The sequence below is a fragment of the Geotrypetes seraphini genome, chromosome 4, assembly GCF_902459505.1.
Source record: "Geotrypetes seraphini chromosome 4, aGeoSer1.1, whole genome shotgun sequence".
Lineage (NCBI taxonomy): Eukaryota > Metazoa > Chordata > Amphibia > Gymnophiona > Dermophiidae > Geotrypetes > Geotrypetes seraphini.
Window position 1 is genome coordinate 43,418,680 of NC_047087.1, and position 17,904 is coordinate 43,436,583.

Genomic DNA, 17,904 nt, shown 5'->3' on the forward strand with positions numbered 1-17,904 from the left:
GGGCCCAAGGAAGCCAGATGTTTGGATTACAGCTTAGCTGGCAATGGTAGCTGTTTTATCAGAAAGCTTTTGGGTTAAATTTCGGATAGGAACTAATTGGGGGATCTGGTAAGCTCCTTTTCCCAAGATAACTCAAACTGTCTTAGATAAGAAGTGGGTCACATTCTGTGGCTAGGACCTGGTATATATCTTTGATAGTTTGAACAGGAATTCCTGGCCAGAGTAGATGGTTAGGTTGGGGGGAGGGGGTTTCCTGCCACTGTCTACTATTATGCTTCCTTATGGTAGTGGACTAGCAAATTGGCCGGCATGTCCTGCATGCTTTTGTCCTAAGTCATCAATGAGCTGGAGAACAGCTGTGGAGGATGGTCTGAGGAGCTGAGTAGTGTCACTGAAATGGAGGGGACTGTTTGCACTGCACACGGCTAAGGGCTGCCTGCTGTTTATGTTGATCAAAGGGAGACTGGAGCATTTTGAGAGAGCAATAAGTGGTACTGTTAACAAATAATATTCTTCATATCCTTGTGCACGTTTTGTGGCTAGAGGAAAAGTGTGTACAAACACTTAAGCAATGAAACATGCAATGAAGAACTGTCCTTAAGGGCTTTATTATACCATAAAAGGGATTTTAAAAAATATTTTGAAATAAAATAGGTTTTATCGACAGACATTTTTGGATGGTGAAATTATTGTAAAATGTTAAATGCTTACAAACTGTAAGATTATAATGTAATGGCTTCAGACATCAGCCAGTCAGAAAGTAAGTCAGTTATCAATATGAATTTTTCTGATGGGATATGTATCCCAGTGCGAACATATTACCTGAGCTGTCAGGTCAGTATTCAAACGCTGTAGTCACTGTTTGTTTTACATTTAAATTCTTCAAGTGTATTCAGAACTACTATCCACAAACGTAAACCTTAGGCAACGGGCTCCTTTTGCAAAGCCGCGTTAGCGGTTTTAGCGCGTGCTAAACCCGCACGATGCAGCTAGAACTAACGCCGGCTCAATGCTGGCGTTAGCGTCTAGTGCGGCCGGCAGTTTAGCGCGCGCTATTATGCGTGTTAAACCGCTAACGCGGCTTTGTAAAAGGAGCCCTATATGGCCTATCCAGTCTGCCCATCCATAACATCTCCTATCCCTTCCTCTCCTCTAGACATCCTATAGACTTGTCCCGCGCTTTCTTGAATTTCAATATACGAGTAGTTTTTATTTCCACTGCCTCCGCCAGGAGGCCGTGCCACATATTTGTCACCCTTTTCATAAGAAGTGTTATTATTTCATAAGAAGTGTAGGCTATTCCTGAATCTGTCTCTTTTCACCTTCATCCTATGCCCCGTCATTCCAGGGCTTCCTTTGAAAGAGACTCACCTCCTGTACCTTTATGCCGTGGAAGTATTTAAATGTCTCGAATCATTTCTCTCCTTCCCTCCTTTCTTCCAAAGTATTACGTATTTCGCCCAATATTCAGCTAAGCCGGCTAACTGCTAATATTCAATGGGAGACAGAGGGTATCTCCCGCTGAATATCCTGACATAGCCGCTCACCACCAATTTTCACTGGCTTGCCGGCTAAGTCTAGTGGCTAGATAGACGCAGCTAAAAAGTAGGTCTATCTTTGGCCATGGTTCCACTGGGAACGAGTGATCACAATGTAATCAACTTTAAACTTGACATCGGGAAAGGGAAACATGCCAAAACCTTAACCACCACCTTAAACTTTAAAAAGGGTAAATACGATTGCATGAGAGCCATGGTAACAAAACGAATCGAGAAGATGGTGGACAAACTTGAAACAGTAGACCAGGCATGGTGCCTATTGAAAAATACTATTGCAGAAGCACAAGATCTCTACATTCCGAGGATTTCCAAAGATCGGAGAACTAAAGGCAAAGGAGAACCAGCATGGCTTACCATACAGGTGAAGGAAGCCATAAAAGAAAAGAAGGACTCTTTCAAAAAATGGAAATGCACGAAGACAACCGAAGCCTGGAACAAACATAAAGATGAACAGAAGAAATGTCACAAGGCGGTGAGGGATGCAAAACAGGACTATGAGGAAAAAATAGCCCGGGAGGCCAAAAACTTCAAGCCCTTCTTTAGATACGTGAAAGGGAAAAAAACCTGCAAAAGAGGCAGTGGGACCCTTGGACGACATGGGAAGAAAAGGGTACATCAAGGAAGATAAACAAATCGCAGACAAACTAAATTCCTTCTTTGCGTCTGTCTTTACGAAGGAGGACACCTCAACAATACCTGAAGTGGAGAAACTGTTTACAGGAGAAATAAAGGATAGCCTCACCACAGTTGAAGTGAACTTAGATCAGATATACTACCAGATCGACAAACTTAAAAGTGACAAATCCCCTGGACCGGATGAAATTCACCCGAGAGTATTGAAGGAATTGAAGGTCGAAATCGGAGAGTTACTGCAAAAACTTGCAAACCTGTCAATCAGAACTGGTCAGATACCAGACGACTGGAGGAAAGCGAACGTCACGCCAATTTTCAAAAAAGGATCGAGAGGAGAACCGGGCAACTATAGACCTGTGAGTCTTACATCTGTCCCCGGCAAGATGATTGAATCACTGATCAAGGATAGCATAGTTCAGCACTTGGACACACATGACTTGATGAAACCCAGTCAACATGGATTCAGGAAAGGGAAATCGTGTTTGACGAATTTACTCCAATTCTTTGAGACCGTGAACGAGCAAATTGATAGTGGAAAGCCGGTGGACATAATATACTTGGACTTCCAGAAAGCATTTGACAAAGTTCCACACAAAAGACTTCTTAGGAAACTACAAAGCCATGGCATAGAGGGAGATATACAAAGATGGATAGGCAAATGGCTGGAAAACAGGAAGCAGAGAGTGGGCATAAATGGGAAGTTCTCCGACTGGGAGAAAGTGACTAGTGGTGTACCCCAAGGCTCGGTACTTGGGCCGATCCTTTTTAATATTTATATCAATGACCTGGAAAACGGAACATCCAGTGAGATCATCAAGTTTGCAGACGACACAAAACTCTGCCGGGCAATCAGATCGCAGGAGGACAGTGAGGAACTCCAGAGCGACTTGTGTCGGTTAGAAAAATGGGCGGAGAAATGGCAGATGAAGTTCAACGTGGAGAAATGCAAGGTAATGCATTTAGGCAGTAAAAATAAGGAATACGAGTACAGAATGTCAGGTGCAACTCTGGGAAAAAGTGAACAAGAAAGGGATCTGGGTGTACTGATAGATAGGACCCTGAAGCCATCGGCACAATGCGCGGCAGCGGCAAATAAGGCAAATAGAATGTTGGGCATGATAAAGAAAGGAATCTCGAGTAGATCGGAGAAAGTTATAATGCCGCTTTATAGGGCAATGGTCAGACCCCACTTGGAATACTGCGTCCAACATTGGTCTCCCTACTTAAAGAAGGATATAAAACTGCTGGAGAGGGTGCAGAGACGAGCAACTAAACTAGTGAAGGGTATGGAGAAACTGGAATATGAGGATCGACTTAAAACACTGGGATTGTTCTCCCTTGAGAAAAGGAGACTGCGTGGGGATATGATCGAAACCTTCAAAATACTGAAAGGAATCGACAAAATAGAGCAGAAAAAACTATTTACATTGTCCAATTTGACACGGACAAGAGGACATGAAATGAAGCTAAGGGGGGGCAAGTTCAGGACTAATATCAGGAAGTTCTGCTTCACACAGAGAGTGGTTGACATCTGGAATACTCTCCCAGGGGAGATTATTGCGGAATCGACAGTCCTAGGCTTCAAAAGCAAACTAGATGCATATCTCCTTGAGAGAGGCATATAAAGATATGGTTGGCTATAAAATAAGCCAGGTGTATACCTAGCAGGGCCTCCGCGTGTGCGGATCGCCGGACTTGATGGACCGAAGGTCTGATCCGGAGATGGCGCTTCTTATGTTCTTATGTTCTTATGGCAATCCGATGAATATTAGTTTGTCTGGCTAAGTGTTCGGCACCAAAGCTTAACCTGGAAATTCAATGGCGGTGGCCAGATGTGGCCCCCGGCATTGAAAATCCACATTTGCCACCAACCAAGAGTAGTTGGGCTGCCTCCCATGGTCTGAAAATCAGGCCCCTTGTCATCTTTATGTCTGTTCTCATACATAAAGAGCACAGACCATTTTAATAGCCACCTTTAGACTGACTTCTTCCTGTAGTGGCACTGAATATATTATTCAGTGATGACCGGTTTTAGTTCTATGGATAGCGCTGATATTAAGCCACTATTCAGATAGCGATGGGGGTCTAAGTATGGAAAGCCTGTACACTTCTCCCTCCGCATTCGCGGGGGATACGTTCCAGCTATAGCCACGAATATGAATTGTATTTGTTAATCGCAGTTTTTTTGTAAAAAATAGCGCCACGAATAACATATAAATTTCAGATTCAGAAAGCTTTGGGCAGGCAAGCAGCGATTTAGAAAGCTTTGGGCAGGCCAGCAGCGATTGAGAATTCTTTTGGCAGGCAAGCAGCGATTCAGAAAGCTTTGGGCAGGCAAACAGCAATTCAGAAAGCTTTGGGCAGGCCAGCAGCGATTGAGAATTCTTTTGGCAGGCAAGCAGCAATATAGAAAGCTTTAAGCAGGCAAGCGATTTTCTCTATGCATGCTAGGAAGCAGCATTTCACTCTATGGATGCTGGGAAGCAGCGTTTTTCCCTGTGCACGATGTGAACCAGCGATTTTCAGGGTTAAAGTTTTTAAACTTCGATTTTGTAGGAGAAATCATGGAAGCTGAGTGAATATTGTTAAAAGTTTTAACTTTTTTAACATTACAGCAAAAGGAAAGGAACATTAATCATGACGTAATTTTGGGGGGCGGAGTCACCCGACGAAAAATCGCGATTATGTGAAACCGCAAGTGCAGAAACCGCGAATACGGAGGAAGAAGTGTATGTTGAACGGAACTATCTGAGCAAGAATTTAATGATCAGGCAGTGTCTGATGCCATTTTTTTTAGGGTGCCATGTTTGTGCACTTGCTTAAGTATGGGTACTTTTTCTGCCAAAAATCCAAATTGTAGCTTTCATTCATTGTGATAAGTCTATGAGGGGCTGCGGAAAAGTTCTCAGCCCAACCAACAATGTTGGGGCAACATCCATTAAGGGCTATACACTTAGGGATTGAATCTCTAAAGGGCGCATAAAGTTAGGCACCTCTTATATATACCGTATATACTAGAATATAAACAGGCCCGAATATAAACTGAGGTAACCTTCCCCCCCCCAAAAAAAAAAAGGAGGAAAAATGGTTGACTCAAATATAAACTAGGGGGAGAGGAGTTAATATTCAAGTGCCATGCCTTGCCCTGCCAGGATCTGCACCCTGTTCCTCCCTCCCCTGCCCTGCCAGTCTCTGCACCCACCCCCTCCCTGCCAAATTTTGTACCCTGTCCACCCTCCTCCCAAATGCCTTACAGGCCTCCACTGGGCCTACCGTAAATCCTGGTGGTCCAGCGGTGTGCCAGGACAGAAGGGATCCCTCCCACCTCCTGTCAAAGCCGATTCTAAGAATTTTTACCTCCCTCCCGCCTCCCCCGTGTACCTTTAGAATCCCCGGTGATCCAGCAGTTGCTCCTGCCCTTGCAGAGTCATTAGCTGATTGGCTGCAGTGAGTTCTCACGGTCCCTCGAGAACTCGCGGCAGCCAATCAGCTAGCGGCTCAGCACAGGCAGGAGTGAAGGAAGGTCACTCCTGCCATGGTTCACCCCGCTAGTTCACCAGGGATTCTAAAGGTACGCAGGGGAGGCAGGAGGGAGATTAAAAAGTCTTATAATTGGCTGGGACAGGAAGCGGGAGGTATCCCTGCTGTCCCAGCCCACTGCTGGACCACCAGGGATTTAAAAGTTACACCGGGGAGGGGGGAGGGAGGTAAAAGTTATTAGAGCTGGCTGGGACAGGAGATGGAAGGGATCCCTCCTGTCCCGGCCCACCACGCAACCACAAGATCTCACAGCAGACCCAGCAGAGGTCTGCAACAGGTTGAGGAGGGGGCGGGTCAGTGCTGACCTGAATATTGGCACCTATCCGATTCTATAAAAGATAGGCGCCTATCGCAGTGCACTTAGTAATGCCCAACGCTTAAGTGGACGTTTTTATGAACAGAACATGAGTTAGGCACTGCGAAGTGTGACTCTCCAAAAACTTAGGCGCCTGAAATGTAGGCCTTTAAAACCCTTGCCTACATTTTTACATGGGCGCCACTTGCTGCAAATCTGTAAATATCGCTTAAGTGTGATTGACACATGGCTGGTGCCTTTTTCTTAGGCGCCAGCCAATTTATGTGCCGTTTATAGAATTAGCCCCCAAAATCCAGTGATTTTTTTTCCACTTTCTTTTTTTTTTTTTGTTCCATTGGAAAAATACAGAACGAAAAGTGAAAAATTGTAGGAATAAACTGTATAGCCCTTGACAGAGACAGCCCCCAACTTTGGTGGAAGGGCTGAAAATATGTATGTATGTAAGAATTGTAATTATAGGTGGTCTTGAGAGTCGCCAACAGATCAGTAGTGATAGAACAAAGCCATTGTTCCCGCTGAACTGTGCAAGAGTCGTCCATGTGCATTCCTGTCAGTGGGGGGCTGTTTCAATATTGAATTTTCAAATGTGAAGGACAGGAAAGTTTTATAGTAAACCTCTGCTTGTCTCTAGTGATTGAAAATACAATATAGAAACATCCCCCCTCCCCCCACACACAGATCAGAGGGAACATTGACTGTGAAAGAGTGGTAAGTGCCCTAGGTGAAGCGTGAGCTTTATATGCCCTGCTCCAGTTAAAGTTTTGGACCCTTAGCTGTCCCCCTCACCCCTCCCCCCCAACATACATGTAAGATTTTTGATAATTAAGAACATATGAATAGCCAAACTGTGTCAGTGCAATGGTCCATCTAGCCCAGTATCCCATCTTCACGGTGGCAAGTACCTGGGAAAAACCCAAATAATAGCAGCATTCCAAGCTGCCGATCCCCATTCACGATCCTTATTCAAACGTCCTATTAAAATTCAAGTTAAAGTTTGTGCTGATGTCTATTATTTTGCACAGACTGCAGCTGTTTCTCTGCTGCCTCCAAGAGGCTGCTGCTCTAGGCAGTTGCCTAGCCCTGCCTAATGGTTGGGCTGACACTGTCAGTGCATTTCATGCTCAAGAATCTGCTTGAGAAAAAGCACATACAAGGACAGATCACATCCTTTTTTTTTTTGGTATAAGCATTGTTTTAAATAGAGCAAAACTACAGCAGCCCTAATGTACACTTCCCCTTCCGTATTCACGGTGGTTAGGGGCAGAGCCGGCCCGCGAATATTAAAAAACCGCGAATAATATTCGGGCCGGTTCTGCCCCTAACCCCCACTTCCCCTGGCTATTTTAAGCCCTGAAAGACCCCCCCTTAAGCCTTACCTGGTGGTCTAGCGGGTTTTCAGGCAGGAGCGATCTTCCCACGCTCCTGCCCCGTGCAGATCGCTCACAGGAAATGGCTGCCTTGAGCTCCCGTAGTCTCTCGAGCCATTTCCTGTGAGCGATCTGCACGGGGCAGGAGTGTGGGAAGATCGCTCCTGCCCCGAAAACTCAACCAGGTAAGGCTTAAGGGGGGGCTTACAGGGCTTAAAATAGTCAAAAAAATAAAAAAAAGAAAAAGGAATTTTAGGTTTAAAATCGTGAATAAGTGAATCCGTAGATACGGAAACCGCGAATACGGAGGGGGAAGTGTATTCTGTTTCCAGGATGGTGCAATTTTAAGTTATTTTGTACTGTAATATTCTATCAGTCCCCTTAGTATTCTGAAGTATGTTAAAGACTGCAGACATATGGAGTGTATTAAGACATTATGGACTAAAATTAGTGCTAAGTGCTGTTCTATATAGTGGTCCGAGCTGAGCGCCATGTATAGAATGACAGCACCAAGATCCACAAACAGTTTTGGGTGTGAGAATTTACACCAGCTGAAACCTAAATTAGATATAGATCTGCCATATTCTCTAATACTGAGCACACATTCTAGGATCACCCCCTGTAAACTATATATGATGTATATCGGCATTAGATCCCCTAGTATGTGCCAAGTTAGGATACAAACTTGTATTGCAAAACTTGTACTGTAACTACGGCAAATTGTAACCTGTTGATTGTATATTACGAGAGATGTTTAACCTGTAACCCGTTCTGACCTCTTTGGGGAGAACGGGATAGAAAATGAAATAAATAAATAAATTTACATGTACATCTCTATAGAATACAGACTAGAAAGATGAGCACGTAAATTCAGATTCTATGGGCTCCTTTTACTAAGCCGCATTAGGGCTTTAACGCGCAGAATAGCGCAAGCTCCATTGCTGCGTGAGCTAGATCTTAACGCCAGCATTGAGCTGGCATTAGTTCTTTTTTAAAAAAATTATTTATTAACTAGTCTTTAAGCCCGTTACATTAACGGGTGCTAGAATAGATGCGTCTGTCTGTGTTTCTTTATCTCTCTCTCTCCTTGGCCGCTTTCTGTGTCCTTCTGTCTTCCCCCTCCCCCCCCCCCCCCGAGCAAAGCTGTCTGCCTCCAGCACACACCTCCCCCCAAAGCAGCCCCCTTTCCCTCTCCCTGTCTCTCCATGGCCCCTTCTGTCTCCCCCCAGCACACCCCTCCCCCCAATACAGCCCCCTTTCCCTCTCCCTGTCTCTCTATGGCCCCTTCTGTCTTCCCCCCAGAGCAAAGCTGTTTGCCCCAAGCACACCCCTCCCCCCAAAGCAGCCCCCTTTCCCTCTCCCTGTCTCTCCATGGCCCCTTCTGTCTCCCCCCAGCACACCCCTCCCCCCAAAGCAGCCCCCTTCCCCTCCCTGTCTCTCCATGGCCCCTTCTGTCTTCCCCCCAGAGCAAAGCTGTTTGCCCCAAGCACACCCCTCCCCCCAAAGCAGCCCCCTCTCCCTGTCTCTCCATGGCTCCTTCTGTCTTCCCCAGAGCAAAACTGTCTCCCCCCAGCACACCCCTCCCCCCAAAACAGCCCCCTTTCCCTCTCCTTGTCTCTCCATGACCCCTTCTGTCTTCCCCCCAGAGCAAAGCTGTCTGTCCCCAGCACACCTCCCCCCAAAGCAGCCCCCTTTCCGTCTCCCTATCTCTCCATGGCCCCTTCTGTCTCCCCCAGCACACCCCTCCCCCCAAAGCAGCCCCCTTTCCCTCTCCCTGTCTCTCCATGGCCATTTCTGTCTTCACCTCCAGAGCAAAGCTGTTTGCCCCAAGCACACCCCAGCACACCTCCCCCCCAAAGCAGCCCCCTTTCCCTCTCCCTATCTCTCCATGGCCCCTTCTGTCTTCCCCAGCACACCCCTCCCCCCAAAGTAGCCTCCTTTCCCTCTCCCTATCTCTCCATGGCCCCTTCTGTCTCGCCCCAGCACACCCCTCCCCCCAAAGCAGCCCCCTTTCCCTCTCCCTAACTGTCTCTCCATGGCCCCTTCTGATTTCCCCCAGAGCAAAGCTGTCTGTCCCCAGCACACCTCCCCCCCAAAGCAGCCCCCTTTCCCTCTCCCTGTCTCTCCATGGCCCTTTCTGTCTTCACCCCAGAGCAAAGCTGTTTGCCCCAAGCACATACCTCCCCCCTTTCCCTCTCCCTATCTCTCCATGGCCCCTTCTGTCTCCCCCAGCACACCCCTCCCCCCAAAGCAGCCCCCTTTTCCTCTCCCAAGGGAATCAATTCTTACCCTCCCTTCATCCCGGCGTCTTCTGGCCTGCTCCTCTTCAAAGCAGCCTGCGATTGTGGTGGCCGGCTTTAGCGAACCTCGCAGGCCGCTCTCCAACTTGGTAGCACGTTCCCTCTGACACGATCTCGTGCGTCAGAGGGAACGTGCTACTGAGGTTGGAGAGCGGCCTGCGAGGTTCTTTAAAGCGGGCCATGATCGCAGGCTGCTCTGAAGAGGAGGATCAGCAGCGGCAGCCTTTAAAAAAATCCTAAAAACCTATCTTTTTAAATATGCTTTCAGCATATCTCTCACTGACCTGAAAGCATAAGTTTGCTTTTCTTTTTTTTATTCTTTTTAACATTTTTGAATTTTTTACCCTTCCTCTCGTTTACTTCCCCATTGTTTTTCAACTCTAACAAGGAATTGTAACTTTTTCCCCCTACCCCCCACGATTCATGTTAGTCCTATTCCGTAAGTCTGAAATTATTTTAATATATTCACTACCCTTCTCTTATAAATTGTACATCGCTTAGGAAATTAAATAAGCGATTCATCAAACACTAATAAAAACTTGAAACTTGAGCGAGGGCGGGAGGTGTGTTCCCTGTCGAGGACGCGGGCAGGGAGAGAGCTTGCCTGCGCTTCCAGTTGGTGAATAAGGGCGGGAGGAGGGGAGTGGCCAGAATGTTCCTTGCCGTGGGTTCTAAAATGGAACACGGCCACAGATCACATACCACAGCGGCAGGGATCACGCTGTTTTAACAGCGCATGCGCTGGTAAGCTTTTATTATATAGGATTTTACATTTAACAAAATCAAACATTTTGTACAGAAAGATTATATGAATACAATGCCTTTTAAAGACTAAAAGAAAATTCATTTTCAGATAACTTCACTCTGTTCACACATTCTCAAGTCCTCAAATGATCCAAGATTCTACGAGTAATTCAAAAGAATAAAGTTTAAACAAAATAAGCAAAAAGGAATCTTTTGGCTGATTCATGGGAGCTTATATTCCTACTTTAACTAGGCATTGTTGTTCTTTCCTTTTCCAGGCATTTCAGTCTCAGGAAAGTTGTGAGTTGAGCCGGTTCAAAAAACACATATTTATTATCTTGATACCTTATTACACATTTACATGGGAAACGTAAAAAGAAAATACCACCTAGCTGAGCAACACCTGGTTTCAATAGAAGAAATTGATATCTACGATTTTGAGTTTCTTTACTAACATCTGGGAAAACTTGGATTTTCAAACCTAGAAACTTCTTAAATTTATTTTTAAAATAACATTTTTAATATCCATTCTTTATCTGGCAATAATGCCACAGACAATAGAAGAGTTGCTGGTTTAGCCAATTCCTTATCGGAAACTTCCAACATTGCGGTCAAATTTAAATGGGATTCATGCTCAAGCTGATTCTGGTTCTCCGCTTGCTGATCCGGTATTTTACTTGGCAAATAATATGCCCGACTAAAAGGAGGTATTGAGTCCTCTGGGATATTCAAAATCTCCATAAAGTACCTCTTTATCATTTCCCTTGGACTTATAGTGGAAATTCTTGGAAAATTCAGCAAGCACAAGTTGTTGGCTCGATAACTATTTTCCACTGTTTCCAATTTCCTTCTGATAATCTAATTTTTTTTTAATTATTGACAATTGAACTTGTTTAACCTCAGTTACTTCTTTCTCTATATCTCCTATTTTTAGTTTAACATTGGAAATTTCTTGTTTATTTTCTTCTATTACTTGTTTTTGAGTATTTAGATTCTTTTCTCCATCCTTTATTTGTTTAGATAGTAAGTCTCCTAGCTTGGAAACCAAGTCCCGTATTGAATCGAGGGTCACTTTAGCCATAATGAGAGGAAATTCATGCAAACTTTGTCTTGGCTCACCTTGACCACTTTCAATCTGCTGTTCCTGGTTTTTCCCTCCCATCGTTGGTCTCTCCGTTGGTGCAGGCTCTAGACTCATCGAGTCCATTGAGACCTCCGTTTGCTGGCTTCCAGATGACACAGCCTCTCGGTCAGGGAGTGCTTCTCCTTCCAACACACTCCCTTCGCATGGCGAGCTAGCACTCAACGGCGAGGGAGGTGGCTGCCTCAAGTTGGGGCTCAAGGTGGTTTCCAGCCCAATGAGTTCCGGATTGGCATCACTCTGCATCGATGGCTCCAGCGGGTGACTCTCTGACGTCTCTGTCTCCCTTTCCAGTCATTGCAAAAAACGCTTGATTGAGGCGAGAGCACCGCGAGCCTGCAGCAGTGCTCCTACCCCGTCTCTTCGGCATCGTAGAAAAAGAAAACCCAAGGTAAAAATCTATCCAAATACTCGGCGACTCTCCCAGCGTACGTTCAGTCAACAGGAACCAAACACCATCTTGGATCTAAAGCTGCATTAGTTCTAGAAGCTTAGCGCGGTGTAGCGCACGGTAATTTGCTGCGTGCGCTAAAAACGCTAGCATGCTTAGTGTTGGACATGGAACCTGCTGGATATGTTTCCAATAGAGATTGGTTTTGATGATGTGAAGATCTCTGCTTTAGCCAATGCAAATACTTAGGTGTCATCCTTGATTCTGCTTTATCTTTTAAGCCACAGTTTAAGGCTGTGGTATCAAAGGCTTTTTAAAGCTATGTTTATTAGGAAGATTGAGGGATTTTCTCTCAATGGACATATTTGAATTGTCATTACTGCAGTGCTGACCCATGTTTTATTATTGTAATTCACTTAATCTTGGTTTGCCTAAATATATAATTTGTGCTTTACAGCTGGCCCAGAATGTTGCTGCATGAAAACACAGTAACATAGTAAATTACGGCAGATGAATACCCGAGTGGTTCATCCAGTCTGCCCAACCCATACACGCTCCATAAATTAATCATTTAATTTAAATGGTCCTTTAATATTTCTGGGCCATAAACCCAGAGCCCTGCCTGGTAGTGTGCTTAGGTTCTGTCTACTGGAGTCTCCATCAAAGCTCACTCCAATTCATCTTAACCAACCCAGCCCTCCCCATCCTCAACTAAATGTCCATATACAGGACACATACTATGCAAGTCTGCCCAGTACTGGCCTTAGTTCCTTCAATATATACTCATTATTTTCTGATTAGAGATCCTCTGTGTTCATCCCAAGCTTGTTTGAACTCTGAACTCTGCTTGTGTCCAACTTTGACCACATTATGCCTATTTTGCGTGATTTGCATTGGCTACCTATTTCATCTCGTATTGAATTTAAAGTGGTATGTTTGATTTTTAAGATCTTAAAAGACAGTGGTCCTGTTGTGTTCCTTATTCCGTACATACCATCCAACACAATCACAATATTCTGAGAGCCACATGTTGCTCAAAGTCCCATCATTTAAATCTGTGACTCATTTAACTTTTTGACGCTCTGTGATATCCATGTAAGGCGTGTCGTTATAGAATGCTGTTGAGATTAAAGGAACTTCCAGTGTTTTGCAGTTTAGGAAATTTGTGAAGACAATTCTGGCTAAAAAGGCTTTTCTTTGAAAGCCATATTTTTTTATTTGTTGATTTTATGATTTTTTTTTGTTGTTTTGGTACTTGTATGTTTTAATTTTATTATGCACGTTTTATTGTACCCTGCGCAAAATTGTAGGATGCTGCAGGTATTGAATTTTTAAATAAATAAACATAGCTGCCACCCATCCTCCTCCCGAATGATCGTTGGCAGGAGGGTAAAGGGTGGAACTACAAATCTCTAATAGGATGGGGGTGGGGGATAAACAACAAAAGGGGTGCCATAGTGTCTACCAAGACTCATCCTCAAATAGAGAGGAAGAAAGAGTAAATCAAGAGGGAATTAGGAATAGGAATAGGAATTGCCCAATTCTGGCATTTTGCTGCCCAAATCACGGCATTTTGCTGGCCTACATTGTATGCGTCTCCCACTGGCCTAGGGAGATAAGGCTACTTCCGGGCCAAACCACGCCTAGCCTTAGGCGAGCTTAGGCAGGCTTGCACGCTTCCTTAGGCTCCTGGAGGCGCCTCCAATATAGGCAGCCTGCCTTGGGAGCTTTTTTGAAAAAAAAAGTGTGTCCCAATTGGCTGGTTAGCGGAAGGACACCTACCGCTGCCTACAATCGGGATGCCATTTATAGAATCCGGGCCTTAGTGTCCATATTTTTGGCTCCTAACTTTTGACATCCTTTGTAGAATCTGCCCATTAGTGCTTCTTGAGAAGTGCTAAGTGGACCAGCATTACGTACAAGTGTTGGTTAGCATGTGGTATGTGCCACAAGCTACCTGCACTTTGCTCTCCATGTCCACTCGCCATACATGTCCCACCTAGTTACCGCCCCCTAACACAAAATGCTCTTAGACCCTGATTCTATAAACTGCCTAACATGGTGCTGAGGAGCACGTGTCAATTATAAGCTAGGCGCCATTTATAGCATCACACCTAACAGCACCTAAAGCAATGTTAGGCATTGGATCCTTAGATGCACTGTATGCCAGGTTTCCTTGGCCTAAAAGAGTGTTCCTAAGTCTACCGGCGCCTAAGTCAAAACACACCCAAGATCAACCCATAATCCGCCCCTAATCACACCTACTTTCTGGTAGGCACCTTGGAATAGATTCCTACCTCAAAGTGGTAGGCATCAATCATCTAATTAATTGCAATTTAATTGCATTTGTCAATTAAGATTTTTTTAATCTGATTAAGACTTATTAAAAAGTTAGGCACCTAGATTGGTTAAGATCACTAGTAGAAGATCATCAGCAATTTCATGTTTGAGTTCTTTCAGTACCCTGGGGAAAATGCTTGCTCATAATTGTTAGATTCAATTCATTACAGGTTGTGGGTGTCTTTGGAAATAACCAATGATGAAGCCACATCACACTTGGAAAGTACATCCATCAACATCATTTATCAACTGTCCCACATCGCTAATGGGGATTGGTCACCCAGAGTTCCTTCATAAAAAGAGAACCTCATTGAAGAATATATTCAATGAACTTTCTGTAAATCGAGGTCAGTACTGCTCTTCACCCTTACTTCCTCTATGGCTGATCACACTCATGATGCTTTTAAGTGATTGCCATTGATTCATTCAAATTGATAAATTACAACACAATATCCGTGCATGTGCCCATTATAGACATTACAACCACTCTTTTTCATGACAGCCTCCCCACCCCCAAAAAATTTCAAAAATAAGTAAAAATGAGAAAATTCATAAAATAAATTGTATTCAGTGTCTGAAATATTTTCAAGGGGAGACAGAATCATCAATTTAAAGTTCCACTGCTGTTCCAGTTGATTGAGATACTGTCTTCTGTCACTTCCTTGTTGATCATAAGAACATAAGAATAGCCTTACTGGGTCAAACCAGTGGTACATCTAGCTCAGTATCCCATCTTCACGGTGGCCAATCCAAGTCACAAGTACCTGGCAAAAACCCAAACAGTAGCAACATTCCATGTTACCGATCCTGGGCATATAGTAGTTTCCCCCGTGTCTGTCTCAATAGCAAGCTATGGACTTTTCTTCTCGGAACATGTCCAAACCTTTCTTAAAGCCAGGTACGTTAACCGTTCTTACCACATCCTCTAGCAATGCATTCCAGAGTTTAACTGTTCTCTGAGTGAAAAAAATATTGCCTCCTATTGATTTTAAAATTATTACTCTGTAACTTCATTGAGTATTCCCTAGTGTTTGTCATTTTTGATGGAGTAAAAATTCAGTTCACTTGTACCCGTTCTATACCACTCAGGATTTTGTAAACTTCAATTATATCTCCCCTCAGCCATCTCTTTTTCAAGCTGAAGAGCCCCAATCTCTTTAGTCTTTCCTCATATAAGAGGAGTTCCATCCCCTTTATCATCTTGATCGCAGTAACTGCAGGACAGATGCTAGTCACACCCCTGACAGTTGCCACACAGGCTTTGAACCAACCACAATGTTAATTTTTGTAACTAAGGTTTCAATTTTATTATGGACTTGCTATCCTACACTTTGGACTAGCCTTCTAGGTGGTTTACAATCTAGATAAAGAGAAAGGGGAGAGGAATTGTGAGAATGTGGACATTGACATGAAAGTGAGGGTAAAGGGTGGAACTACAAATCTCTAATAGGATGGGGGTGGGGGATAAACAACAAAAGGGGTGCCATAGTGTCTACCAAGACTCATCCTCAAATAGAGAGGAAGAAAGAGTAAATCGAGAGGGAATTAGGATTAGGAATAGTAATTGCCCAATTCTGGATAGATCACTCAAAGTTGGGAGCACAATGTTGGGTACGGATCACAGATTGGTAAATGAATTAATTGACTAATTGGGTGATATTGATTATTGGTATTAAGGTTCACCAAATGGCAGTTTTTAGTAATTACACACAGATCTGCCCTACATCCCAATTCTGTAACCCATACACCTAACTTATCTCGTATGCAATTTCAAAGGGTTGTGATTATGGGTGGATCAGAGACATTCCTATGATTTAGGGGTGCAGAAAATACTTGAACTTGCATGCCTAGTTGATAATAGTTGGGTGTGAGTATTTACCGCTTTCTTCGGCTGGCATAATGCTTGTGCCCAAAATTGCACACTTAGCTAGTATTCAATAAAGACAGCTCAGTATTTCTCTTTAACTTCATCGAGTGTCCCCTAGTCTCTGTCATTTTTTTGATGGCGTAAAAACACTCCCCTCAGTTGTCTCTTTTCCAAGCTGAAGATCCCTAACCTCTTATGTCTTTCCTCATACAAGAGGAGTTCCATCCCCCTTATCATCTTGGTTGATCTTCTTTGAACCTTTTCTAGTTCCACTATATCTTTTTTGAGATAAGGTGACCAGAATTGAACACAGTACTCAAGATGAGGTTACATCATGAAGCGATACAGAGGCATTATAACATTCTTAGTGTTGTTTACCATCCCTTTTCTAATAATTCCTAGAATCTTGTTTCCTTTTTTGACCACCGCAGCACATTGGGTGGAAGGTTTCGCAGCGTATTGTCTACAATGACATAAAAAGATTTTTTCATGGATGCTGACCCCCAAAGTGGACCCTAGCATCTGGTAACTATGATTTGGGTTATTCTTCCCAATGTGCATCACTTTGCATTTCTCCACATTAAATTTCAACTGCCATTTGGATGTCCAGTTTTCCAATTTCCTAAGGTCTACAAGCAATTGTTCACAGTCTGCATGCATTTTAACAACTTTGAACAGTTTAGTGTCATCTTCAAATTTAATCACCTCACTCATCATCCCAAATTCCAAATCATTTATAAATAAGTTAAATAGCACCAGTCTCAGTACAGATCCTTGTGGCACTCCACTATTTACTTTCCTCCATTGAGAAAAATGGCCATTTAACCCTATCCTCTGTTTTTTGTCCGATAACCAATTCCTAATCCATAGCTGAGCATTGCCTCCTATCCATGATTCTTTAATTATCTCAGGCGCCTCTCATGAGGAACTTTGTCAGAATCTTTCTGAAAATCTAAATACACTACATCAGCTAGCTCACCTTTATCCACATGTTTATTCACACCTTCAAAAAAGTCAAGCAAATTGGGGATGCAAGACCTCCCTTGGCTGAACCGATGCTGACACTGTCTCATTAAACCATGTTTGTCTATGTGTTCCGGAATTTTAATTTTTATAATAGTTTCTGCTATTTTGCCCAAACTGAAGTCAGGCTTACCAGTCTAGTTTCCCCTGGAACCTATTTTTTAAATAATAATAATAACAATTTATATACCGCAGGACCGTGAAGTTCTATGCGGTTTACAAAGATTAAAAGATGGTACAAATTGATTGAATTCCTTTTCTTCTCTTTTCTTCTTTCTTTCCTTTCTCTTTTAATTTCTATTTCTGTTCTCCCTCATCTTTTTCTCATATAGTCTTCACAAGCAGTTCCAATACTTGGAGCTTTTCTTACTGCTATGGTCCTCTACAGTTAAATATATATTTGCAGATTCTTTATACACAAAGCTTTATTTTGTTTTTATGTATTTGAAATGCTCCCTGTATTTTTCAATAACTAAAAAAAAAAAAAAATTGATTGAATTTAACAGAGGTAAAAGCTAGTGATTAACAGCTCTAGGGATCAGTTATTGTGAAGAAAGAATTGTACGGGTCAGCTGCCTAGATACTTCAGCATAACATTAGCCACCTTCCAATCTTCAGGTACTACAGATGATTTTAGCGACAGGTTACAGATCATTAACAGTAGATCAGTGATTTCATGTTTT

General features: G+C 43.5%; 1 protein-coding gene across 4 annotated transcripts in view; it reads left to right on the forward strand.

Moving 5' to 3' along the window:
• TSHZ3 (teashirt zinc finger homeobox 3) overlaps positions 1 to 17,904 on the forward strand; it is a 289,699-nt gene that overhangs the window by 234,190 nt on the left and 37,605 nt on the right. For 3 of the 4 annotated variants that reach the window (XM_033941409.1, XM_033941406.1, XM_033941408.1), the window contains one exon: positions 14,502 to 14,678. The exons of the other annotated variant lie outside the window; for it this stretch is intronic. In XM_033941409.1, coding sequence (XP_033797300.1) covers positions 14,528 to 14,678 — 151 coding nt within the window. In that variant the 5' untranslated portion in view covers positions 14,502 to 14,527. The remainder of the gene's footprint in view (positions 1 to 14,501; positions 14,679 to 17,904) is intronic. 4 annotated transcript variants of the gene reach the window in all.